This window comes from Hyperolius riggenbachi, chromosome 11 (assembly GCF_040937935.1).
Source record: "Hyperolius riggenbachi isolate aHypRig1 chromosome 11, aHypRig1.pri, whole genome shotgun sequence".
NCBI classification, from domain to species: Eukaryota; Metazoa; Chordata; class Amphibia; order Anura; family Hyperoliidae; genus Hyperolius; species Hyperolius riggenbachi.
Genome location: NC_090656.1, coordinates 7,886,444 through 7,913,920, shown reverse-complemented (window position 1 = coordinate 7,913,920; position 27,477 = coordinate 7,886,444). Strand labels below are relative to the sequence as shown.

The following is a 27,477-nucleotide window of genomic DNA, read 5'->3' as shown; positions in this document are numbered from 1 at the left end:
GCCGCCGCCCTGCGCTCGATCGCCGCTATCCGCGTCGCAACACAGTCCCCCCCCCCTAGACCCCTGCGCTGCCTGGCCTATCAGCACCAGGCAGCGGCAAGGGGTGGATCGGGACTCCCTTAGACGTCACGACGTCCGTGACGTCATCCCGCCCCGTCGCCATGGCGACGGGGGAAGCCCTCCAGGAAATCCCGTTCTTTGAACGGGATTTCCTGATCGCCTATCGCCGGAGGCGATCGGCGGGGCTGGGGGGATGCCGCTGAGCAGCGGCTATCATGTAGCGAGCCCTAGGCTCGCTACAGGATTTAAAAAAAATAAATAAATCAAAAAAACGGCTGCGTGCCCCCTGGCGGTTTTTAATAGATTGCCAGGAGGGTTAATTAGTGATTCACACATTATTATTATTATTATTATTATTATTATTATTAATTTAAAAAAATAATACAACTTTATGATACTTACCAGGTGTCTGACTTCCAGCCGTAGCCCCGCCCCCTAAAGGAAGAGGTCATAGGTGCGTCTCTATGACCAATCAGAACATGGACAGAAGCAGGAAATCCGGACACTGGGTATTATAAAATTTTACAAATCACAATTGCTCGGCCCTCCAAAGTGCTGCAAATTCACTTTGCTAAAGCGATTTTATAGACTTAGCATTGTGTGCAAATGCTCTCAAAATGCTGCTTGTCCTGCAGTTGCGATTACCGCTAATTGCAATCGCACTAGTGGGTTCCTCGCCACCCACTTCCATTGGCAAAGCGTTTTTGAGAATCGCCGGTGATCCCAAAACATTGCCAAAATCGCCCTAGTGGGTTCCAGCCCTTACAGGCAGAGGATCAGCAGGAGAGCCAGGTAATCTGTGTTTTTTGAAAGGAAATTAATACAGCAGTCTCCATATCCCTCTCACTTTAAGGCCTCCTTTCCACAAACCGTTGAGCTGTGTGCTCAGCAAGCAGTTACCAGGCAAAAGTAAGCAGTTATCATGTAGCAACAAGCAGTTACCAGTCAGCAGTGAGCAGTTACCAGGCAGAAGTAAGCAGTTATCATGTAGCAACAAGCAGTTACCAGTCAGCAGTGAGCAGTTACCAGGCAGAAGTAAGCAGTTATCATGTAGCAACAAGCAGTTACCAGTCAGCAGTGAGCAGTTACCAGGCAGAAGTAAGCAGTTATCATGTAGCAACAAGCAGTTACCAGTCAGCAGTGAGCAGTTACCAGGCAGCAGCGAGCAATTATACAGCAACGAGCAGTTACCAGGCAGCAGTGATCAGTTGAGAGAGTTTGAGAGGCATTTCACTGCCTATCAGCGGTCCGTGGAAAGGAGGCCTAAGTGTCCTTTAAATGACAATTCTTTCATTCCCATGCCTCTGTCCAATCAGTGGCACCACTAACAGACTGTGCTGAGTAATCAGAGATGTGGAAACAGACTCTGCATCAGTTACAATGAGAGCATTACAGATTTATCTAGCTCAGTTTCCTCCTTCCCTACATGTTGCAATAAAAAAAAAGGTGAGAGGTACTTATCCGTTAGCTGGGCGCATCCTCTAGGTGGCGACAAAACTCCACCAGAGTTACATCTTTCCCTACTATCCATGTCGGCCTGGAGGGGGAATAGTAATTAGCGCCACCTGCTGGATGCGCCCGGCTAACGGATAAGTACCATGTGAGATTTTGGTTGCTCATTATCACAATTTCACTTAAAGGGAACCTAAACTGAGAAAGATGTGGATTTTTCCTTTTAAAATAATACCAGTTGCCTGACTCTCCTGCTGATCCTGTGTCTCTGATACTTTTAGCCACAGCCCCTGAACAAGCATGCAGATCAGGTGCTCTGACTGAAGTCAGACTGGATTAGCTGCATGCTTGTTTCAGGTGTGTGATTCAGCCACTACTGCAGCCAAAGAGATCAGCAGGACTGCCAGGCAACTGGTATTGTTAAAAAGGAAACATCCATATCCCTCTCAGTTTAGGTTCCCTTTAAATACACATCATAAAGGCCAGTTCAGACGCATGACTGCCGGCGGCTTGGCATGGCGCTTACCGCATCAAGATGAATGACAGCAATCATGTCAGTGTATTTACCATCAATTGCCAGCGTTCATGCCATGGTCAATCAAGTTTTCTGAGATGCTGGGCGTAGCGTCGGCTGTGTACACAGTTCCATGTCCCCTTAGGGGCTCATGATCTGCCGGAACGATGAAACGCCTGGGTACTATGCCAAATGCTTTTCTGTTTGGTAACAGAAAAACATTCAGCAATCGAACCGCCAGCAGTGGTCCGACTGAATCAGCCCTAACTCTGCTAAACTAGAACTGGGAGTAACCGGGCTCTATCCAGTTTTTCTCTTGTTTGTTTTGTAACTGCACAGCTCACTGAGCTCCTGCTATGCAGACACTGAGAATTTATCAGACACAGGTGATGAGAAGAGCTGATATTCAGCAGGGAAGCTAGAGATAATTAAAGGCCTATTTCCACTACATGCGAATTCACAATGCAAATATTCGCATCCAAAATGTGACACATGGTAATGGGTAGGATGGAGGCACCCAATGTATGTTCTACTTTAGTATTTTAAAATAAGATTATATAATAAAAGGAGAGGTAATCACTTACCTCTCCAGAAAATATAGACACCAGTTCAACTGGAAAAAAGTTTTTATGCAAAAAGCAATCTGACAACGCGTTTTACGTGTCATGGCCGCTTCCTCAGATCAATACAAAATGCCTGCATAGCACAGGGGATAGAGTGTAGGCGCCTCTAATCTAAGAATGCAACACATTATTGTGAATGGAGCTATTTCTATTCAATGCAAATTTCTTGACGCAATGCGGTGCGAAAAAAATCGGGATAATATGCTGCATTTTTTCGCATTGCGCGGTATTCTGGATGCAATGTGGCTGCGAATCGCGGCTAATATAAGTCAGTGGGGCCGCATATATGCGCATTACATACGCGGAAATTTGCGATTCCAAATGCGAAACCAGCATGCGCAGCGTCATATCCTTTTCCCTGTCTTCGTGTTTCCTGCTTCACGTGTTTTCAATTTCGCATGAAAAACATGCTTAAAAACGCATGCATTTTTAAAAATGCACGTGTTTCTGGATCCGATTGGTAATGCGTGCTCGTGGAAATCAGCCCTAACTGTGACAAAAGAACCTTGGTCAAGGTGGAAGAAGTAGGACATACAGCATACAGCAAGTTGCACCGCAGAATTTCATAATATCGTGAAAAAGTTTCCTAATAATAGAAGATGATTGATATATTGGATTTCAGCCCAGCCCCATGGACAACAATTCTGTCCCATTTCCAGAGATACATTTTGACCCAGACAGGCTTGCTTAAAAGAGAACCCAGGGTGAACCTCGGATCAAAAATAATATACTTACCTAAAGGAGAGGGAATCCTGCAGAGGCCTCCCACACTGACCTCCGCCACAGCCCAAGGCATACATTTAAAGTGTACCAGAAATAGTAGACTATCTCTAATTTATACTTACCTGGGGCTTCCTCCAGCCCTATGAGCGCTCTGGCTTCCCTCGCTGTCCTCTTCAGCCCATCAGTTCTGGCGGTACAACTCCCAGCAATCCGGTCAGTCGCCGCCAGTCGAGGGCTCCTGCGCATGCGTGGCTCAGCCATACATACGCTCCTGCCGGGCTCCCCTGGAGCGTTCTGCATCTGCGCAGTACTGCTCCAGTGTACGAGAGCGCAACGAGGGGTGCACTCGCAGCCCAACCGTGCATGGGCAGAAGACTATGACAGCTAGAATTACCGGGAGTCGTAGCGGCTGAACGGAGGGGCCTAAGAATGCTGCTCATGGGGCTGGAGGAAGCCCCAGGTAAGTATAAATTAGCTATAGTGTACCATCTCTGGTACAGCTCAGCAGACCTGGGATACCAAACAGGAAAGGTTAATTTCCCGTAGGATCTGGCGGTGGTTGCTGGAGTGCAACCCACCCACCTTTGTGAGTATATTTTATTACTCTGTTCTTATCCATATATCTAAAGATAATGCACCATCGGGCTCCTGGTCTCTCTCATTACAGATTCTTGGCGGTTAGTAGTTCTACCACCAGGAGTCATCCTAAATCTTCCCTGTCCCTAGGTAAGTAAGTGACTTTTTTTAATATTTATATTTACATGCACTTTAAGGCTGCTTTCACAGTGGGACGTTACAGGCGCACGTTAGTGCAGCCTGTAACGCAGCCCCCGCATAGCAATGAAAAATCAATGGGCTGTTCACAGTGCCCACGTTGCGTTACATTGTAACGCTTGACGTCAAGTGAAAGTGCTGCATGCTGTGCGTTCTACACGGCTAAGCCGCATTAGACTGTTTGCACATGCTCAGTAGTATTGGAGGAGGAGGTCTCCTCCTCCTCGGCCAGCCACATGGCTAATTAATATTCACTGCACGGTGTGATCTGCAGTGTTTACGTCCTGGAGCGCCGCTCTGTGCGGCGATTGGCCGGCGGGACCACGTGATGCCGCATGCGTCCAAGAGTACGCATCACAGGACGCGTGAAGAGACGCTTAACGCGGCTCAATCTGACGCCCAGCTACAACCCCACTATGCGTTGCGTTAGGTGCACGTTATGCGACCTTAACTTAGCATCTAACTTAGTCTTAGTGTGAAAGTAGCCTAAAAAGAAACCGTGACCAAGGATTGAACTTCACCCCAATCAGTAGCTGATCCCCCCCTTTTCCCATGAGAAATCTTTTCCTTTTCACAAACGGATCATCAGGGGGCGCTGTATGTCTGATATTGTGGTGAGACCCCTCCCACAGTGTGATGTCAGGACCATGGTTCTGACATCACACTGTGGGAGCCTTGTTGGGAAATAACAGCTGTTTCCAACTGCCAAAAAAGCAAGCAGCATCTCCTTCCATTGACATCACCTGCCAGCGGTAAAAATGTCACCATGTGATAAATGTCAGAATGTAAATCAGGGAGAGGAAAGATTTTACAATGGGCAAACACTGACTAAATCATTTATACATAATTATTGTAAAAATTAAGCACTTTTTATATTACAGTATTTTCACTGGAGTTCCTCTTTAAAGGAAATTTTTTGTACTTTTGACAACCAGAGACTGGACACAAAAGTCACACACACTGGGAATGTCACCCAAAAAATAGATGTTGTTTTGTTACCAGCAGCTTGTGAACAACGACGATGATTACACAACAGTTATCAGACTGGTTTATTGTATTAAGCATTACAGTTTTATAAAACGCTCTATCTACAGCCTGCTCTGTGGCTCTGCACGGATGTCGGGGAAGATGGGGTTGACGTGTCTGTATTTTGGCTGTGTGTTTACGTAGTAATTTGGGACACCATCATACACTACAAATCGGTGGAAGCTGCATCCTTTCTCCATGAGAACTTCAATGGTTTTATCTGTGGAATAGATCCGTCCCGACTCTCCTGTGACATCGGGGTCCTCCGGGTATAGAGCATCACCTGCCAAAGAGTAAAAACAGTCACAGCGTGTACTAGACTGTAAGTTCCTGAGGTCAGAACCTTTTGATTCTTGTCTTTGCTATATTGGGTCTAAATAAAATTAAAAAAGCATAAAGTGGCCATACACTAGTTGATTTTGTTTTTTTTTATCAATACCTGCCCAATTCAATCATTTCATTAGATTAAATCTGCAAAAAAAAAAAAAATCCATGGCACAATAAATGCTAAAATCTATTGGTTCAACCAATTGCACCAGATGGAAGATTTAGTTTGATCAAACGCGTCACCAGCCACGTTCAACTTTGGGCCAACCGGCGAAGCAGCGGAGCCGCTCTCACCCGTCCGCTGGCACTTTCAGCCGTGTCTTCTCTCCCCCGCCAGGGCTCCTTGCTGTCCTGGAGACCCGTGTGTCACGTGACTAAACACTGGTCACTTAACCACTTCCCAACTGAGGGGTTTTACCCCCTGACCACCAGAGCAATTTTCACCTTTCAGCGCTCCTTCCATTCATTCGTCTATAACTTTATTATTACTTATCGCAATGAAATGAACTATATCTTGTTTTTTCCGCCACCAATTAGGCTTTCTTTAGGTGGGACATTATGCCAAGAATTATTTTATTCTAAATGTGTTTTAATGGGAAAATAGGAAAAAATGTGGGAAAAAAGTTATTATTTTTCAGTTTTCGGCCTTTATAGTTTTTAAATAATGCATGCTACTGTAATTAAAACCCATTACATGTATATGCCTATTTGTCCAGGTTATAAAACCTTTTAAATTATGTCCCTATCACAATGTTTGCCGCCAATATTTTAATTGGAAATAAAGGTGCATTTTTTTCAGTTTTGCATCCATCCCTAATTATAAGCCCATAGTTTATAAAGTAACAGTGTTATACCCTCTTGACATAAATATTTAAAAAGTTCAGTCCCTAAGGTAACTATTTATGTATTTTTTTTAAATTGTAAATTTTTTATTTTTTTTAATTACAAAAAAAAAAAAATTGGGGAGTGTGGGAGGTAAGGAGTTAATTTTTTGTGTAAAACTAGTTTCTTTGTGTCTAAAAAATGCTTAGGGTGTAGTTTTACTATTTGGCCACAAGATGGCAACAGTAACTTTTTGTTTCATGCGGCCTGCAAACGTCCTTCCGGACGCTTGCAGGAAGTAGAAAGAGGCTGGGACTTTGTTATTTTTTCCCAATGATCGCGCTGCTCAGCCAAGCGGCAGCAGATCATTGCGGGGCTTAGATCAACGAACGGGAATGGATTTTCCCATTCGTTGATCTCTGAGCGAGCGGGCGGCGGCGTGTTTACTAGCGGCGGGCGGCGTGTTTACGAGCGGGAGCGTGGGCAGCGGCGGGAGTGCGCAAAGTACGGATTTTTCCGTCCCTGGGGGTTAAAGGATGGAAAAAGGGACGGAAAAATCCGTACGCGCGGGGGTAAAGTGGTTAATATCTGTGCCACGGTGCCCTTAGGGTTTGGCCTCAAGTGTTAAAGCACGTCTGAAGTGAATTTCTCACCTAAGGATAGTGAAAGCTCCGAGTCCTATAGAGCCTTCCTGCTCTCCTGCCGGTCTCCTCGTTCCCCCGCAGGCTCCTCCGTTTGAATCTCCCACCATGGGAGCCTCGGCAGTCTTAGGAAGCACTCGGGCTCTATACCATACTGCCCACGCGAGAGAGGGCGCTCATGCGTTCGCAGTATGGTATAGAGCCCGAGTGCTTCCGGAGACTGCCGAAGTCTCCCCAACCCGGAAGAGAGCAGTCCACGACCGATTGATCGTGGACTACTATCCCAGGAGCCTGTGGGGGAACGTGGACACCGGGAGGATAAGGGGAAAGCTCTATAGGTCCCAGAGCCTTCCCTCTCCTTAGGCGAGTATCTGGTTTTTATTTTAAAATTCGCTTCAGACTCCCTTTAATCATGTGACACAGCTCCCCGGTTGTGAAGAGACAGGGAGAAGCCCTGGAGGTGTAGAAAAGACACGGGAGGAAGTGCTGGTGGACAGGTGACAATAGCTCCACCACCCCTGTGCTCTACTCAGATCTCGGAGGGGGGGGGGGAGATTGACATAAATGAGGAGAACAGGCAGGCAGCGTGCACAGATTCCCAATCTATTGAAAATCTATGTGCGGTGTAATGATGGATTCAACTAATGATCTGAGGGGGATCTATCTGTTGGCCACATTGACCAGTGTATGGGCAGCTTTACATTATTTGTACTTATCACTAAGGATGTATTTATTTGTATGCTTGTATTGCTGGAAGTGATTGTACTGGGTAAGTTTATGTATACATACTTTTTATAAGTTACTATCTACAACCCTTGAGCATTTTAACAGGGACACATGTACACCTGCTTATGTATGCAATCATCTAATCAGCCATTACTTTGTTGAACACTGCACAGACAAAAATGCGGCAATTTAAGAATAGAGTATTTGTCTACATAAAACTACAAAGATTTCATCTATAGTACATAATACCATTGAAAAATTTAGAGAATCCAGAGGAATCTCTGTTTGCAAGGGGCAAGGCCAAAAGCCATTATTGGATGGCCGTGATCTTTGGGCCCTCAGACAATGCTGCATTAAAAACAGGCACAATTCTCTATTGTAAATCGCTGCATGAGCTCAGGAGCGCTTCTAAAAACCATGATGAAAATTAAAGTTAAAATTCTACCTTGAAAAGACACTACTGCGTTGTCTAAAGCTAATTACACACCTGAGATAAAAGTCTTAGGAAAAATGAAAGATCACAGACCAATTTTACCACCTTCCATGTAGTATGAGAACACAGTCTATTCTATTAAGCTAAGTACACCCATCACATAAAAATCTTTGCAAGATGCAGTACACATTGAAAATATCAGTATCTGCAAAAGATCAGTTCCTGCAAATTGCATTCATAGTCTATGATATCTGCAGATCTCATACACACCTTGTTTAACAGACATTAATCTGCAGATCTGAAAATCCATCCTGGTGGATCTGATCTGCAGATGAATGTCTGTTAAACAAGGTGTGTATGATGATCTGCAGATCTCATAGACTATGAATGCATTTTGCAGGAACAGATCTTTTGCAGATACTGATCCGTTGAATGTGTGCAGCATCTTTGTGTGCAGCATCTTCCAAAGATTTATCTAATGGGTGTACTCAGCTCCATAGAATAAACTGTGCAAATATGTCTCTCATTGTATATGGAAGGGGGTAAAATTGGTTTGCGATCTTTAATTTTCCAAAGACTTTTATCTCAAGTATGTACTTAGCTTAAGTCCAAGCTCATTTAACCACTTCGCATCCAGACCTTGTTTTCCCCTTATTGACCAGAGCAGTTTTGACACTTTAGCGGTGTCCCTTTTTAATCAGCAATAACTTCATCTGTACGCGTGCCACTTAAATTATCTATATATCGTTTTTTTCAAGACAAACTAAGCTTTCATTGGGGGTATTTGGTACAAAGTAAAATGTTCCTCTCTATGCATTTTAATGGGAAAAAGTGGGAAATTTTTTTAAAAATGCATGGTTTCTCAATTTTGACCAATTCCTGTTTGGAAATAAAAAGTGCGATTGACATAAAAACTGTGCCGCCAGTTAAAGTCGCCCCAGTATAGATATCCAGATGTGTCCCCCGTATCACCGCCTCCCCCAGTATAGTCAGATGTGCCCCCAATATCAGCCCCCCTAGCATAGCCACATGTGTCCCCTGCGTTTGACAGCCCCAGAATAGATTGACAGACGCACCCCCAGGAATAGTGCCCTTCTTTATAGCCATATGTGTCCCCGGATCAGGATTAACCCCATTATGGCCAGATATACCCCCAGGATTAGTGCTGCCCCCCCATTATAGCCAAATGTGCCCCCAGTATATGATAACTGCCCCCCCAGTTGCCCAGATGCACCAAATTAGTAACCCCCCAACAAATATCTAAACCCCCCTTTTATTTATGCTACTCCCACCCCCCAGGATCGATAGCCAGATGCCCCCCCCATGAGGCAGCCCCCTCCGTGCAGAAATCCTAAAAAAAAAAAAAAAATCATCCAGCAAGCAGCCTCACTCACCTACCTCGTTCCTGCGACTGTCCTGAAGCCAGAGCCTCTGTTCTCCGCTCTGCAGTCAGCCGCATATTGCCCGTAACCCGGGTCCCGGCTTGATGACGTCATCAAGCCGGGACCCGGGTTTCCGGCAATATGCGGCTGAATGCAGAGCAGTGATCGGAGGATCAGACTTCAGGATCGTCGCAGGAACGAGGTAGGTGAGTGAGGCTGCTTGCTGGATGATTTTTTAAACTCTTTGTGCGCCGAGGGGGACAGATGAAGGATCGCTGCAGTTCACTACTGCAGCGATCATTCATGGGAGGAGGGTGGACTAATTGGCCAAAAGGGAACATGTCCCCTTCCACCAATTAGTATTGCAGCTGACAGTGCCGGAGGGTGCGCTCTGAAGCGCACCCGACCGTGCACAGCAGAGCTGCAGCCAGGTCAGTATATCTACGTCGCTGTGGCTTGGAGGATGCCACAGCTGACGTAGAAATACTGTAGCGGTGGGGAAAGTGGTTAAATAAAGTGAAGTGGAAAACGGTCCTGTGGCCTAAGTTATCAAAATGAGTTTTTTTCATAACAGTGTGTCCTCCAGGATAAGAGGCGGAAGGCTATCTGGTCTGTTAGGAGCGCTCAGTTGAAAGCCAGCATTCATGATAGCATGGGAGTGCATTAGTACTCTAATCTTATCTCGCCCATAACCCCTGTGTGTCCTTCCTTATTATTTCCTCCCCACTACCCTCTAGATTGTAAGCTGGCAGGGGCAGGTAGCAGGGTCATGTCATGGAAGTAGAAGACCGTGTGCTCATACCTGGCAGTGTATGTTCCACGCCATTTGCTGCAGACTCACGTGTGTGTGTGTGTGTGTGTGTGTGTGTGTGTGTGTGTGTGTGTGTGTGTGTGTGTGTGTGTGTGTGTGTGTGTGTGTGTGTGTGTGTGTGTGTGTGTGTGTGTGTGTGTGTGTGTGTGTGTGTGTGTGTGTGTGTGTGTGTGTGTGTGTGTGTGTGTGTGTGTGTGTGTGTGTGTGTGTGTGTGTGTGTGTGTTTTGGATGTCACTGCGTGAGTCAGGGCAGGACTGCATGTAGCGGGGTGGTGTCATGGAAGTAGGAGGCCGTGTGCTCATATCTGGCAGTGTATGCACGACGCCATTCGCTGCAGACTCGTGTGTGTGTGTGTGTACAGTGTGTGTGGGTGTATACAGTGTAGGTGTGTACAGTGTGGGTGGGTGTGTACAGTGTGGGTGGGTGTGTACAGTGTGTGTGTATATACAGTGTGGGGGTGTGTACAGTGTGGGTGGGTGTGTACAGTGTGTGTGTATATACAGTGTGGGGGTGTGCAGTGTGTGTGTATAAAGTGTGTGTGTGTGTGTGTGTATACAGTGTGTGTGCGTGTATACAGTGTGTGTGTGTGTGTGTGTGTTTTGGATATCACTGTGTGAGTCAGGGCAGGACTGCATGTAGCGGGGTGGTGTCATGGAAGTAGGAGGCCGTGTGCTCATACCTGGCAGTGTATGTACGACGCCATTCGCTGCAGACTCACGTGTGGGTGTGTACAGTGTGGGTGTGTACAGTGTGGGTGTGTACAGTGTGTAGTATGGGTGTGTACAGTGTGGGTGTGTATGGGTGTGTACAGTGTGGGTGTGTACAGTGTGTAGTATGGGTGTGTACAGTGTGGGTGTGTACAGTGTGTAGTATGGGTGTGTACAGTGTGGGTGTGTACAGTGTGTAGTATGGGTGTGTACAGTGTGTAGTATGGGTGTGTACAGTGTGGGTGTGTACAGTGTGTAGTATGGGTGTGTACAGTGTGTAGTATGGGTGTGTACAGTGTGGGTGTGTATGGGTGTGTACAGTGTGTAGTATGGGTGCATACAGTGTGGGTGTGTACAGTGTGTAGTATGGGTGTGTACAATGTGTGGGTGTGTACAGTGTGTGTGTGGGTGCGTACAGTGTGTAGTGTGGGTGCGTACAGTGTGTAGTGTGGGTGTGTACAGTTTGGGTGGGTGGGGTGTACAGTGTGGGTGCGTACAGTGTGTAGTATGGGTGTGTACAGTGTGGGTGTGTATGGGTGTGTACAGTGTGTAGTATGGGTGCATACAGTGTGGGTGTGTATGGGTGTGTACAGTGTGTAGTATGGGTGCATACAGTGTGGGTGTGTATGGGTGTGTACAGTGTGTAGTATGGGTGTGTACAATGTGTGGGTGTGTATGTGTATATGGGTGTGTACAATGTGTGGGTGTGTACAATGTGTGGGTATGTACAGTGTGTGGGTGCGTACAGTGTGTAGTGTGGGTGTGTACAGTTTGGGTGGGTGTATACAATGTGTGTGGGCGGGTGTATACAATGTGTGTGGGTGGGTGTGTACAGTGTGGGTGTGTACAGTGTGGGTGCGTACAGTGTGTAGTGTGGGTGTGTACAGTTTGGGTGGGTGTATACAATGTGTGTGGGTGGGTGTATACAATGTGTGTGGGTGGGGTGTACAGTGTGTGGGTGGGTGTGTACAGTGTGGGTGTGTATGTGTATATGGGTGTGTAAAGTGGGTGTGTTTTGGATGTGACTGTGCGAGTCAGGGCAGGACTGTATGTAGCGGGGTGGTGTCATGGAAGTAGGAGGCCGTGTGCTCATATCTGGCAGTGTATGCACGACGCCATTCGCTGCAGACTCGTTTGTGTGTGTGTGTACAGTGTGTGTGGGTGTATACAGTGTGGGTGGGTACTGTGTAGGTGTGTACAGTGTGGGTGGGTGTGTACAGTGTGGGTGGGTGTGTACAGTGTGTGTGTATATACAGTGTGGGGGTGTGTACAGTGTGGGTGGGTGTGTACAGTGTGTGTGTATATACAGTGTGGGGGTGTGCAGTGTGTGTGTATAAAGTGTGTGTGTGTGTGTGTGTATACAGTGTGTGTGCGTGTATACAGTGTGTGTGTGTGTGTGTGTGTTTTGGATATCACTGTGTGAGTCAGGGCAGGACTGCATGTAGCGGGGTGGTGTCATGGAAGTAGGAGGCCGTGTGCTCATACCTGGCAGTGTATGTACGACGCCATTCGCTGCAGACTCACGTGTGGGTGTGTACAGTGTGGGTGTGTACAGTGTGGGTGTGTACAGTGTGTAGTATGGGTGTGTACAGTGTGGGTGTGTATGGGTGTGTACAGTGTGGGTGTGTACAGTGTGTAGTATGGGTGTGTACAGTGTGGGTGTGTACAGTGTGTAGTATGGGTGTGTACAGTGTGTAGTATGGGTGTGTACAGTGTGGGTGTGTACAGTGTGTAGTATGGGTGTGTACAGTGTGTAGTATGGGTGTGTACAGTGTGGGTGTGTATGGGTGTGTACAGTGTGTAGTATGGGTGCATACAGTGTGGGTGTGTACAGTGTGTAGTATGGGTGTGTACAATGTGTGGGTGTGTACAGTGTGTGGGTGCGTACAGTGTGTAGTGTGGGTGCGTACAGTGTGTAGTGTGGGTGTGTACAGTTTGGGTGGGTGGGGTGTACAGTGTGGGTGCGTACAGTGTGTAGTATGGGTGTGTACAGTGTGGGTGTGTATGGGTGTGTACAGTGTGTAGTATGGGTGCATACAGTGTGGGTGTGTATGGGTGTGTACAGTGTGTAGTATGGGTGCATACAGTGTGGGTGTGTATGGGTGTGTACAGTGTGTAGTATGGGTGTGTACAATGTGTGGGTGTGTATGTGTATATGGGTGTGTACAATGTGTGGGTGTGTACAATGTGTGGGTATGTACAGTGTGTGGGTGCGTACAGTGTGTAGTGTGGGTGTGTACAGTTTGGGTGGGTGTATACAATGTGTGTGGGCGGGTGTATACAATGTGTGTGGGTGGGTGTGTACAGTGTGGGTGTGTACAGTGTGGGTGCGTACAGTGTGTAGTGTGGGTGTGTACAGTTTGGGTGGGTGTATACAATGTGTGTGGGTGGGTGTATACAATGTGTGTGGGTGGGGTGTACAGTGTGTGGGTGGGTGTGTACAGTGTGGGTGTGTATGTGTATATGGGTGTGTAAAGTGGGTGTGTTTTGGATGTGACTGTGCGAGTCAGGGCAGGACTGTATGTAGCGGGGTGGTGTCATACCTGGCAGTGTGTGTACGACGCCGTTCTCTGCATGCACTGTAATCGGCAACCATCTTTCACAGCCCTCCAGGCCCCGGCTGCAGCTGAAGCGATGGAGCTCCTGTATGCTGGAGAAGTTACACAGTCTGCTTAAGTTGTAGAACTGGGGAGGAGGGAGCCAGGTTGCTTGAGACTTATATTTCTCGATTGTTTCCTGTGGAGTCGCCCACTGCAAAAACACACAAACAAACGTAAAGAGTCACAATCCAGCAAACTTTACCTCAAGGTGGCTGTTTGCATTAAAGTCACACAGGTCTGATAACTTCAGCTCCATAGCCCTCCTTTCATATGAACAGCGCCCCAAGCGTCACACTGAACTGATGCCACTGAGAACATTGTGAAGTTTTGAATAAGGATGATACAAGTTATTGGCCAACGTAGAAGAAATCACCCTGATTCTGGGCTTGTTCACACCGCAGGCGCTTTCGGCTTTTTTTTGCCCGCCTGCGGTTTGTCAAAACACCCCCCGACCGCGTGGCCAATTAATGTGTATGAGAAGGTTCATATCAGCGCGGGTCATGCGCAGCGCGGCTAGGAAAGCGGTGTGTGCTTCATTTTCGGGGCGATTCCGCCTCAATGGAAGGTATAGGAAAATCAGTGAACCTGTACAAAAACGCGCAATAAGGAGATTGCGCTCGCGTTAAGAATAAATACATTGCATTTATTCTTTTCCGGGTCAAAGAGTTCACTTCCTGTCTTGCGTCAGGGAGTGAATTACAAAAACGCTTGGAAAACCGCTTGGAAAACCGCTAAGCACAAAAACGAATCGCCCACCCAAGCTCCGGGAATCGGAAAAGAAAAGACGCCTCAAATCAAAAAAAAAAAAAACACGCCAACGGAACGCATTGTGAACAAGGCCTCAAAACGTCTTGCTTTTTAGGACCTGTTTCCACTACATGCAGATTCTGCATGCAGAAAACTGACTCCAATGAATGCCTATGGGAGATCTGCATCAGAAAAATCGCGTTCAGTGGAAACAGGCCCATAGACATTCATTGGAGTCAGTTTTCTGCATGCAGAATCTGCGTGTAGTGGAAACAGGCCCTTACTGATGGCTAACGCGGTATAATACTCTACTGCACAGGTGTCAAACTCCAGGCCCGCGGGCCGAATGCGGCCCTCCATACCATATTATGTGGGCCTCAAGAGCTTCCAATGTCCAGTATTGCTAGCAGCAAAAGACAGCACACTGCCTACCCATCCAGAGGAGGACATCAGTGACTGAGTTCCTGATTGAAAATTGACAGTTTGAGACCCTCCCCTTAGATCCATAATATTTGCCTGCTCCAGTGATACATTGTCTCTTCTGTTCCTTCTGGCAGTCACATGCTCTGTGCTCCCACACCTCCTTCTTATGATCACGTGACATGCCTCAGGAGAGTGTGGCTCTCAGGAAGATCAGAGGAGACCTGAAGCAGGACTGGAGCTGGTAAGTATTATTTTTGTCCACCGCACTACAATGCAGAAGGGGAGGAGCAGGCCCACTACAGTCACTATAGTTACGTCACTTAGTTTGAGACTGTTCAATAAATGTTAAAGGGAATCTGAAGTGAAAATAAACATAATCTAATGAATTGTATGTGTAGTACAGGTAAGAAATAGAACATTATTAGCACAGATATGAGTCTCTTTGTTTCCAGTACAGGGAGAGTTTAAGGGACACTTAAGCCAGGAATAAAAAAATCAGTTTTACTCACCTGGGGCTTCTATCATCTCCCTGCAGCCGTCCCGTGCCCTCGCAGTCACTCACGGAGCCTCCGGTCCCCCGCTGCCAGCTAGTTTCATTTTCGCTGACAGGCCTGGCCACACGTATTTTTCTTCGCATTCCTGTCCGCAATAGCGTCCTGCGCCCGTGCAGGACAGAACTGAGGATGGGAACATGAAGAAAGATAGCCGTGGCCAGGCCTGTGCAGGCACAGAAAGCCCGCCGACTCCCTGTCAGCGAAAACAAACCTAGCTGCCGGCAGGAGACCGGAGGCTCTGTGACTAGCGGCACGGGACAGCTGCAGGGAGATGGTAGAAGCCCCAGGCAAGTAATACTATTTTTTTTTTTATTCCTGGCGTAAGTGTCTCTTTAAAGAGAACCCGAGGTGGGATTTAATTATGTTAGTGGGGCACAGAGGCTGGTTGTGCACACTAAGACCAGCCTCTGTTGCCCCATGATGTGCCTCCATGTCCCCCCTGCGCGCCGCTATACCCCTGCAGTGCTGGCGACACGCAGCGTGTCCCCAGCACAATGTTTACCTAAGCGCTGTCTGTCAGCGCCGCTCCTCCGCATCGGCGCTACCCGCCCGCGTCACTTCCCTCCTATCAGCGGGAGGGAAGGGACACGGGCGGGTAGCGCCGATGCGGAGGTGGCGGAGGAGCGGCGCTGACAGACAGCGCTTAGGTAAACATTGTGCTGGCGACACGCTGCGTGTCGCCAGCACTGCGGGGGTATAGCGGCGCGCAGGGGGGACATGGAGGCACATCATGGGGCAACAGAGGCTGGTCTTAGTGTGCACAACCAGCCTCTGTGCCCCACTAACATAATTAAATCCCACCTCGGGTTCTCTTTAAAGAGAACCCGAGGTGTGTTTAAAGAATGTTATCTGCATACAGAGGCTGGATCTGCCTATACAGCCCAGCCTCTGTTGCTATCCCAAACACCACTAAGGTCCCCCTGCACTCTGCAATCCCTCATAAATCACAGCTGTGCTGTGAGGCTGTGTTTACATCTGCAGTGTCAGTCTCAGCTGCTCCCCCGCCTCCTGCATAGCTCCGGTCCCTGCCCCAGTCCCTCCCCTTCAATCAGCAGGGAGGGAAGGGATGCAGGCAGGGACTGGAGTTATGCAGGAGGCGGGGAGAGCAGCAGACTGACACTATAGAGATAAACACAGCCAGCTCTGACAAGCTGTTTGTCAGCAGCGTGGCTGTGATTTATGAGGGATTGCAGAGTGCAGGGGGACCTTAGGGGGGTTTGGGATAGCAACAGAGGCTGGGCTGTATAGGCAGATCCAGCCTCTGTATGCAGATAATATTCTTCAAACCCACCTCGGGTTCTCTTTAAAGGACTTCGAGGCCAAACCTACAAAAAAAAAAAGTTAGATACCTGCATCACTTTGGAAGACACAAAGGACGCCGTCCGCGCCCTCCGTGCCGTTCCGCCGGGTCTCCGCTGCTCAATAGCCCCCTTAAAGGCTCCCGACCGCACGCCCCGGGTCGGGCTCTCCTGCCTGCACAAAGATGGCCGCCGGAGCTGGCCGCGCAGTCCGCATAGCCGCTCGCGGCTGCGCAGCTCTAGGGCTAACCCCCCCGATCCACGCTGTATTTATAAAGCGCCAACATAATACGCAGCTCTGGACATTAATTTAGGTTACAGACAATATTTAGGGGTGACATACAGCAATATGACAATACAGGAATACAAGAAAACCAGATCACACAGCACAGTATGAGTACAAGGTAATGCTTAGTCACTGGAGGGGAGCATGGAGATCACACAGTACAGTATGAGTACAAGGTAATGCTTAGTCACTGGATGGAGCATGGAGGTCACACAGCACAGTATGAGTACAAGGTAATGCTTAGTCACTGGAGGGGAGCATGGAGATCACACAGCACAGTATGAGTACAAGGTAATGCTTAGTCACTGGATGGGAGCATGGAGATCACACAGCACAGTATGAGTACAAGGTAATGCTTATGCTACGTACACACATGCGACAATGATTGTTCGTTGAGAACGACGAACGAACTTTTAATTAATGAAAGAACGACCTGAGTAAAGTTAGTTTTAAAAGGTGTGTAACGATCTGATCGTTAGAACGAACGTTACATCACGTAAAGCAACTATTGCGCCTGCGCATAAAAATGAGAAGTTTCAGGGAGAAATAGTGAAATGCGCATGTCAAGCCTAGTACGAACGATCGTTTCCAACGATGTACTACTTTTACACTCCAATATGCAACCAGGCGGGGCTTTCTTTGAACCAAAGTTCTCTTTTTATTTCTTCATTATAGTCTTTCCAGAATGGTAAGTGTAGACATAAACAAACAGGCCTCCACTTCATAAAACAATGCCTGACACGTGTTTCACGGCCATAAGCCGCTTCCTCAGAGGCACATCAAACAAACATCGGAATAAAGGCCATAAAAAACATCACCGCGATCTGGAGATGATAGATAGATACACCTTCCACGGCGATCTAAATTAGAGCAGGCTACAAAAGGGCTTTTGTAGCCTGCTCTAATTTAGATCGCCGTGGAAGGTGTATCTATCTATCATCTCCAGATCGCGGTGATGTTTTTTATGGCCTTTATTCCGATGTTTGTTTGATGTGCCTCTGAGGAAGCGGCTTATGGCCGTGAAACACGTGTCAGGCATTGTTTTATGAAGTGGAGGCCTGTTTGTTTATGTCTACACTTACCATCTGCTTTCTGGAAAGACTATAATGAAGAAATAAAAAGAGAACTTTGGTTCAAAGAAAGCCCCGCCTGGTTGCATATTGGAGTGTGGAATTATTACATAGGGGTGGAACCACATTATTACTAGTTTTATCCTGATAGTGATGATGTACTACTTTTGCAAACGATCGTCGTTGCTTAAAATCCGCCGAGACAGAACTTTCTTTTGTAGCGATTTGGCTCGTTCGTCGTTTGCCTTAATAGTTGGTGGTTCGTTTTTTGTAACGATCGTCGTTGGTAAAGATCGGGGAATGATAGTTACAAACGACTATAGTCGCATGTGTGTACGCACCTCTAGTCACTGGATGGAGCATGGAGATTAGGCAAATTTGGACAGAGGCGCCAGGCAGGTTAAAATGATCTAAAAACAACTAAAAAGGAGGAGTACAGGTGGACTTACCTCCTGAAATGATGGACAATCGAGATTGTTCAAATCGCAAATAACAATTTATTTTGGCACTCTAATACTTAGTCTAAGTATTAGACTAAGTATTAGACTAACTTCTTTCTTTCTTCCAAATTTGCACAGTATATAGTCCACCTTGGGTGGAGGGGACTGTCCCCTTCTTTCTATCTACAGAGAGCGACTTCTTAAACCTGAGTGGGGTCAGGTTCTAATACTCCCCACCTGCATTTCAAGTGGTTGCCTATGTGGTAACCCGTGTTTGTGAGTATATCCACATCTGTTCATTATTTCGCCAACAATTAGGCTTACTGCACTATATTGGGTTCTCGGTTTTTCTTTTTGTTTCAAGAGCATGGAGATTAGGCAAGTTAGGTTCACTCAGATGCATAGCATGGGTTCACAGTAATGGAGGTGCATGATCAGGTTGGACACAAAAGGAGGAGGATAATAGTACATTTGGAAAGTGAAAAAACGTGGAGGGGGCTATGCTAGGTTTGGAGGGAGGAGAAAGCACTGGTCATTTTACACCAGGTGCAGGTTTGTTCTTATAGTGTCAGGTCAGACATCAAGGAGTTATACTAGGTTCTGGAAAAGAGGTATGATTTAGCATGGGGGGGGGGGGGGGGGGGGGGGGGTAGGGTATGGTTTTGAGGAGGTGAAGGCACTAACCACCAGGGTAGTTAGGTTAGTTTTGGAAATCATAGTAAATGGCTTGTAGCAATATTATTATTATGTATTTATATAGCTTTGACATCTTCTGCAGCGCTGTACAGAGTACATAGTCATGTCACTGACCCAGAGGAGCTCACACTCTAATCCTACCATAGTCATAGTCTAATGTCCTACCATATTATTATTATGTTTTTATATAGCACTGACATCTCCTGCAGCACATTACAGAGTACATAGTCATGTCACTGACTGCCCTCAGAGGAGCTCACACTCTAATCCTACCATAGTCATAGTCTAATGTCCTACCATATTATTATTATGTTTTTATATAGCACTGACATCTTCTGCAGCACATTACAGAGTACATAGTCATGTGACTGACTGTCCTCAGAGGAGCTCACACTCTAATCCTACCATAGTCATAGTCTAATGTCCTACCATAATATTATTATGTATTTCTATAGCACTGACATCTTCTGCAGCACATTACAGAGTACATAGTCATGTCACTGACTGTCCTCAGAGAAGCTCACAATCTAATCCCTACCATAGTCATAGTCTAATGTCCTACCATATTATTATTATGTATTTATATAGCACTGACATCTTCTGCAGCACATTACAGAGTACATAGTCATGTCACTGACTGTCCTCAGAGGAGCTCACACTCTAATCCTACCATAGTCATAGTCTAATGTCCTACCATATTATTATTATTATGTATTTATATAGCACTGACATCTTCTACAGCACATTACAGAGTACATAGCCATGTCACTGACTGTCCTCAGAGGAGCTCACACTCTAATCCTACCATAGTCATAGTCTAATGTCCTACCATATTATTATTATGTATTTATATAGCACTGACATCTTCTGCAGCACATTACAGAGTACATAGTCATGTCACTGACTGTCCTCAGAGGAGCTCACACTCTAATCCTACCATAGTCATAGTCTAATGTCCTACCATATTATTATGTATTTATATAGCACTGACATCTTCTGCAGCACATTAGAGATGTGGCGAACGGTTCCCGAACCGTTCGCCGGCGAACATCTCTAAATTCATGGGCCTCTTACTACTTCCGGGTCGCAATGACCCGGAGTAGTACGCCTGCGCTGCCCGGCGGAGCGCGTCCTAGATCGCGCTCCCGTTGCCGGGCACTCTCTGCGCATGTGCGTGACGTCATGAGTGACGTCACGCTCATGCGCAGAGAGCGCCCGGCAACAGGAGCGCGATCTAGGACGCGCTCCGCCGGGCAGCGCAGGCGTACTACTCCGGGTCATTGCGACCCGGAAGTAGTAAGAGGCCCAGAGAGGTTCGCCAGGCGAACTGTTCGGCCCAACTCTACAGCACATTACAGAGTATATAGTCATGTCACTGACTGTCCTCAGAGGAGCTCACAATCTAATCCTACCATAGTCATAGTGTAATGTACTACCATATTATTATTATGTATTTATACAGCACTGACATCTCCTGCAGCACATTACAGAGTACATAGTCATGTGACTGACTGTCCTCAGAGGAGCTCACACTCTAATCCTACCATAGTCATAGTCTAATGTCCTACCATATTATTATTATGTATTTATATATAGCATTGACAACTGCAGCAATTTACAGAGTACATAGTCATGTCACTGACTGTCCTCAGAGCTCACAATCTAATCCCTACCGTAGTCCTAATTCCGATATAGTCTAGGGCCAAAGAGAAAAATAAACTATAACAACTAACTTGTCTATATAGCTTATCTAATATTTGGATAGTTTGCACAGCAAATCTAGCTGCAAACATCTTCAACAGAATATGACTATTTCTTCCTGTGATACAATGACAGCAGCCATGTTCTGCATGTGATCATTACACAGGCAAGCTGATAGCATCTCCAGCCCTCAGCTCAATCCCCTCTCCTCCCCTCTGCCTCTGAAATCTATGGCTAGTAACACCTCCTCCTCCTGCCCAGACTGAGATCCCATAAGCCCTTGCTACATTGCTCTAAAAGTGCCAAGGCACAAAAGGCGCTGTGGGCAAGGCTAGTTTAGTTTAAAGGGAATTATTAGTATTAAAATAAAACAAAAAAAAGTATTCGGCTTGAGGAATGCCCTATAAACTATATGAAAGGAACACAACTATGCAATGAGTTTATCTCTGACCCACTTTAACTTATCTGTATGTTTTTGAGATGTTGGAGGAAACTAGAGTGCCTGGAGGAAACCCACACACACTACACCGCTGTTGCACTGAGGCAGTTATGCTAGGTTTGAAGGATGAATATTAATATTAATTTAGCACTAGAAGAATATTTGGCTTTGAGGGAGCAAGAGAGATTTGCTTTAGGGGGATTATATTAGGTTTTGTAGAGGAAGGGGATAGTATTTGTAAACCCGGGGCACAGGGGAGAATATTTCTGCATGGAGTACCACTTAAAGTGGCAAGGAACTCCATATTAATAAAAAAAAATCCAATAAGGAATTATTATTTGGCCAACCTATCCTGTTTTTAAAGTTCACCGCCAATCAGGTCCACGGTGTCCGGAGTGTACTGCGCAGATGCTGTAGTTCTGTTCCTGCGCAGTACACTCCGGACAACATGGACCTGATTGACAGCAGCACTTGCGCAGCAGAGGACGACCTCTCGGCAGCTGAGAGCAGAGCTGCAGTGTTGGACATGTCGGCTGCAATGGGCTGGAGGAAGCCCCAGGTCAGTAGATGTTTTGTTGTTTTGGTTGCCTGGACATTCCTTTTAAGAGAGAAGTGATATGAAAAAAAAAGAAAGAAAATGCCTAATTTTCAGTTATTTGCATGCTGAGATAAGCTTGTTAACCAGTAGCTTATAAAAAAAAATTCCCACGACCCTTTCTGGCACTGCCAGTTCCTGCAAGCCTGTGGAGTCGGAGTCGGGGCAATTTTGGGCACCCAGAGTCGGGAGTTGGAGTCAGATGATTCTTGTACAAAATCCACAGCACTGTTAAGTATTAGACTAAGGAGTCGGAACCATTTTGGGTTCCCGGAGTCGGAGTTGTGGTTTCTTAAACTGAGGAGTCGGAGTTGAAGTCGGAAGATTTTTGTACCGACTCCACAGCCCTGCAGTTAGACCTAGACATCCAAACCAAGTAAATATAAAAGTTGGGGGACATAGTGGGCAGCCTATTTAAAAAAAAAAAAAGGTTTACATATATTTTGGGGGTGTTAACTTTTTTTTTTTTTTTTTGACCAATTTTTTTTTCCTGATGGTACAACCCCCTTTAAAACATATGGAAAGTGTTACTTTACGATAATGAGGCACTCACTTGAAAGGAGGTGACTTCCTTTTGGTCGTCCTTGGTGACAGGCTTCTTGGGCAAACAGCAAACAAAAAACGCTGTGTCAAAGCGCCTGGCCTTGGAATTCTTGGAGAATGTGGGGGTCAGCCAGTTGTCCCACTCATGAAGAGCCCAGATGTTCGGAACACACTGTAACTTCTTACACATTTCAATAAACTGCACCGGATTGTTCTGCACTGCCTCCCTCCACCTAGACACTTCCTCTTCATTTTCTTCGTAAGCCTTTATAAAATTCTGATTGACATCAACGTCCAAGTTCTCAGGGACCACCAGCAAAATTCCTGACTCTTCAAAAGTCTCCCGGATGGCACAGATCCGGAAGGCCACCTCGCCAGGGATCAGGGAACCAAACTGTACCCTGTCTGTTGCAAACATAGGAGGCCTGGAAATGTGGGACTGCTTGACCACTCCCAGGCCAAAGTTTGGTTTCTTGATGTGCCTCTCGAAGATTTTCATCCAGTCATTGGAAAAATCGGAAGCGTCCACCACCCCTCCGGGGAAGACCAGAGCATTGGGCATGAAACCACTGTTCTGACTGCGCGTCAGCAACAAGACCTCGTAATCAAACACTTTCTTCTTCTGGTCCAACTGTGACGCCATGATGGACATGCTGCCTCCATGGTGGGACCCCGCGGCTAAAATCAAGGTGGCGGCTTCCCGCCAGTGGCGCAGTGTATTGTTCATTTTAAAAACATACAAAGCTTTGCTTCTTATGGCACGTCAAAGATCAGATCTCATCGACTCCGCTTCAGCTGAGGGTGGCTGCAGTCTCTTCAGAAGTTGCAGACGGAGGCTATGAATGAAGAAAAATCAGGTGTTACTTTTTAGATAACAATCATAACATAAATACAAAGGTCCATACCCACAGCAAGACTCGCTAGTTTTGGCTGACGATCGCTACTTTTGGCCGGTGATCATTTGTCTTGAACAACTGTCATGATGACGCAATATCATGTAACCGTTTCACAAAAATTTGTTGACGGTAAAGACGTCAAATGGACTGCGGCGATTGTTAGTTTTGAGCGACCGACATGGCGGATCACATTGCAATTGATCCTTCAATTTTTTTAGTTGTAACGAACATTCGCGTCATGTCGTCCACGTTTCATGAATCGCAATAACGAAAGATCGTTCATCTGTGGAGTTCTCGGATCTAATCTTTCTCTTTTTCTCTGGGCAGAGCTGAGAAGAATTAAGATGCCCATAATTTTGTCGGTCTGCTACCTGATTAACTATCAGATAGATTCCTGATTAGGGGGGGATCTATTGCCTGCCCACACACTGCAGACAGATTTCCAATAGATTTTAGCATGAAATGTATTGGAAATCGTCCTAGCGCCACCGCCTGCTTTCCTCCCTCCTATTACCACCGGCTGCTGCCCCCCCTCCTGGTGCCGCCGGCTGCTGCCCCCCCTCCCTTGTTGTCAGTGTTGAAGGCTCACCTGTCCACTGGCTTGACTCCTAGCATCTTCCTGTTTCCAGCGCCACCGCGGGCATCTGTACCATGTGAATAGGTACAAGTGGTGATGTCACTACATGTCATGTGGTACAGGCCCTCGCGGTGAGCCTTCAACACTCGCCATGGGGAAGGGGGGTGGACACATACACTTGTGACATGTCCATCGGTCATCGGGAAATGGAACGCTGGTACCCCCGCACACCTGACGGAGCACTTGCGACCCCCCAGGTAGCAGTACTAGGTAGTCTTGCGACCCCCCAGGTAGCAGTACTAGGTAGTCTTGCGACCCCCCAGGTAGCAGTACTAGGTAGTCTTGTGAGCCCCCCAGGTAGCAGTACTAGGTAGTCTTGTGAGCCCCCCAGGTAGCAGTACTAGGTAGTCTCGTGAGCCCCCCAGGTAGCAGTACTAGGTAGTCTTGCGACCCCCCAGGTAGCAGTACTAGGTAGTCTCGTGAGCCCCCAGGTAGCAGTACTAGGTAGTCTTGCGACCCCCCAGGTAGCAGTACTAGGTAGTCTTGTGAGCCCCCCAGGCAGCAGTACTAGGTAGTCTTGTGAGCCCCCCAGGCAGCAGTACTAGGTAGTCTTGCGACCCCCCAGGTAGCAGTACTAGGTAGTCTTGCGACCCCCCAGGTAGCAGTACTAGGTAGTCTCGTGAGCCCCCAGGTAGCAGTACTAGGTAGTCTTGCGACCCCCCAGGTAGCAGTACTAGGTAGTCTTGTGAGCCCCCCAGGCAGCAGTACTAGGTAGTCTCGTGAGCCCCCCAGGTAGCAGTACTAGGTAGTCTCGTGAGCCCCCCAGGTAGCAGTACTAGGTAGTCTTGCGACCCCCCAGGTAGCAGTACTAGGTAGTCTTGTGAGCCCCCCAGGCAGCAGTACTAGGTAGTCTTGCGACCCCCCAGGTAGCAGTACTAGGTAGTCTTGCGACCCCCCAGGTAGCAGTACTAGGTAGTCTTGCGACCCCCCCAGGTAGCAGTACTAGGTAGTCTTGCGACCCCCCAGGTAGCAGTACTAGGTAGTCTTGCGACCCCCCAGGTAGCAGTACTAGGTAGTCTTGTGAGCCCCCCAGGTAGCAGTACTAGGTAGTCTCGTGAGCCCCCCAGGTAGCAGTACTAGGTATTCTTGTGGACCCCCCTCGTAGCAGTAGTGGCGAGTCCTGTGATCCCCCAGGTAGCAGTTCTTGGTAGTCTGTGAGCCCCCCGTTTAGCAGTACTAAGTATCCAAGTTTATGCTTCAGAGGTATTTGCAGTTGAATGCACTTAACAGTAAGACATAGCGCTAGTCATGAAGGGGGTTAGAATTGGAGGAAGAACCCCTTGTTCAGAAAATTCCCAGACCCGGTTCTAGACTTTTTGCTGCCTTCCCGATTTTAAATGACTGCACAGCACCCAACAATTTACTCTGCTTCATTTACTGCTCTCACATGACATGCTGCAGCTCAACACAATAGCACTCTGGCTGGCTGTGAGTCTGTGACAAACACACTGCTCACCCTCAGCCACTCCATTCCTCCTCAGGAAGGTACACACAGTGCAAACATGCTGCACCTATAATCTCTGCACCTGATGCAAGTGTTTCACCTTGCTTCATGAGAGAACCGGCCCTGCCCAGACCTCATGGATTTGCCGTAAAGTAGTCCATACTTGTGTGGCATTTGAATATCTGTAAAGCCGTTGTATACACATCGCCCTGAGGTCACAGTCCAAAGTCAGCTGTGAATCTCACTGTGAAATGGAAGGCTGGAGTGCGCTGATGATCTGACCTTTACCATAAATCCTGCACTCTGCACTGCTCTCATTTCATACACCGGAGCAGTGCTTTTCAGCGCTGCTAGATTTAGGCGCAGCCGGCACCTCCATAGACTTCAATAGGAATCATTCCTATTGCAGCGCTCAGTGAGTAACCTCGGCGCTGTCAGAAGACTGAGCTGAAGTTGCTTAAAAACATAATAATTCGGCCTCCAGCAATCGCTGGAAGCCGAATTATTTCATTCCCCCACTATCCATGTCGGCCTGGAGGGGGAATAGTAAATAACATGGCTGGGACTTGTGCAGAAGCAGGATCAGCTATATACCGCTGTATCCTGCGCCCAAGTCTACCGGCGCCGATTTCAAATGTACGCTCATACACAGCCTCCGATTATTTACTGATTATTCGTGGTTTCAAGTCCTCGTTCAGGAACAGGATTTTTCATTTAGGCTCGGTTCAGTGTGCGGTCCGTATTACAGAAGGAACGCATCGCAACAGGAGAGCTGCACGGAGAGTTGACAGGTTCCCTTTAAGCAAATGACGAACGATTAGTAATGGTGCCCGTTGCAGCACTGGGAGCCCAGCAGCGACAGTGTCCACGATATTTGCATTAGTTGGAGTGTGTATGCCCACTAGCAGCTCTCTGCTCTTTCTGCAGGGGAAATAGCCGATCGGATCCGCTATACTGTGCAGGTTGCACAAACACGCAGTTGAACGGACCCAATGGGGCTCGGGTATATCCACTGGATCCCATCAGAAAGCTATTACTGCTCCTGCGCGGGTTTCCCAACAAGCAAATCTTTGGGGGTCCCAGCGCTGGATCCCCCCTGGAGAGGACGGGAAAGCCTCTTTAGGATCCAGACGTTTCCTCTTCCTGAGGAAAGTATTTTCCCTTCAAGTACACTTTAAAGGGAACCTAAACTGAGAGGGATATGGATGTTTCCTTTTAAACAATACCAGTTGCTTGTCAACTCTTTGGCTGCGGTAGTGGCTGAATAACACACCTGAAACAAGCATGCAGCTAATCCAGTCTGACTTCAGTCACAGCACCTGATCTGCTGCATGCTTATTGAGGGGCTGTGGCTGAGAGTATTAGAGACACAGGATCAGCAGGAGAGTCAGGCAACTGGTATTATTTTAAAAGGAAAAATCCACATCCTTCTCAGTTTAGGTTCCCTTTAATGTTTGCTTGGCAATAGCCAGTTCCCCTTAACTTTATAATTATAATACTTTGGAAAAACAGACACACAATATATTTAAATCGCACTTTTCTCCTTGAGGACTTAAAGCACCAGAGTTGCAGCCACTATAGTGCTAGGGAGTCTTGCCCAAGGTCTCCTACTGAATAGGTGCTGTTTTACTGAACAGAAAGAGCTGAGATTTGAACCCTGGTCGCCTGTGTCAGAGGCAGAGCCCTAAACCAGTAACCTATCCAGTCACAGCCTCCTATGGTACGGAGATCAGCAGAACACCTTACCCCAGCTTGTTGTGTCCTTCCTCGACCAGCAGGAAGCAGCCATAACAAGGAACAGCAGAAAGACTGCAAGTCCCAGAATGCAATGCGAGAGCTCAGCCCAACCCAGCAGCCTGTCATCATCAGAGAGCTGCCGCTGTACGGTGAGCTGACCATATCCATGGAGACCGAGAACGCTTCTTCCATGTCAAGGAGAGTGTTCAACAGCGCCACCGTGTGGCCAAGTTAGCTAATAGCAACGTTTTCAAAATCCATGGAAGGTTTCAAAATCCATGAGAATGAATAATATATATATTAGGCCTCGTTCACATCTTAAATCGAAATCGTAAACGCAAGTGTTTTG

The 27,477-nt window shown here is 47.1% G+C and overlaps 1 protein-coding gene and 1 long non-coding RNA gene across 2 annotated transcripts; one reads left to right on the top strand and one right to left on the bottom strand.

Annotated features, from left to right (window-relative positions):
• The first annotated feature begins 500 nt into the window (after positions 1 to 500).
• LOC137538040 (uncharacterized) lies at positions 501 to 5,570 on the top strand. The gene is made up of 3 exons (XR_011024677.1): positions 501 to 569; positions 4,040 to 4,098; positions 5,241 to 5,570. It is a non-coding gene; the product is annotated as an uncharacterized lncRNA (long non-coding RNA).
• NUDT19 (nudix hydrolase 19) lies at positions 5,183 to 27,239 on the bottom strand. Its single transcript, XM_068259983.1, has 4 exons — positions 27,138 to 27,239; positions 22,425 to 23,250; positions 13,566 to 13,773; positions 5,183 to 5,455 (listed from the first exon to the last, which is right to left on the bottom strand). Exons 2-4 carry the CDS (start codon positions 23,139 to 23,141, stop codon positions 5,235 to 5,237), a joined length of 1,146 nt encoding a protein of 381 aa, XP_068116084.1. The 5' UTR covers positions 23,142 to 23,250; positions 27,138 to 27,239; the 3' UTR covers positions 5,183 to 5,234.
• Between the last annotated feature and the right edge of the window lie 238 nt (positions 27,240 to 27,477).

Coding starts and splice junctions, on each gene's coding strand:
- NUDT19 (XM_068259983.1), bottom strand. CDS start 23,141: ATGAACAATACACTGCGCCACTGGCGGGAAGCCGCCACCTTGATTTTA. Junction 13,774..22,424: donor AGGAAGTCACCTCCTTTCAA/GTGAGTGCCTCA, acceptor GTGTTTTTGCAG/TGGGCGACTCCACAGGAAAC. Junction 5,456..13,565: donor CGTCGTACACACACTGCCAG/GTATGACACCAC, acceptor ACTCTTTGGCAG/GTGATGCTCTATACCCGGAG.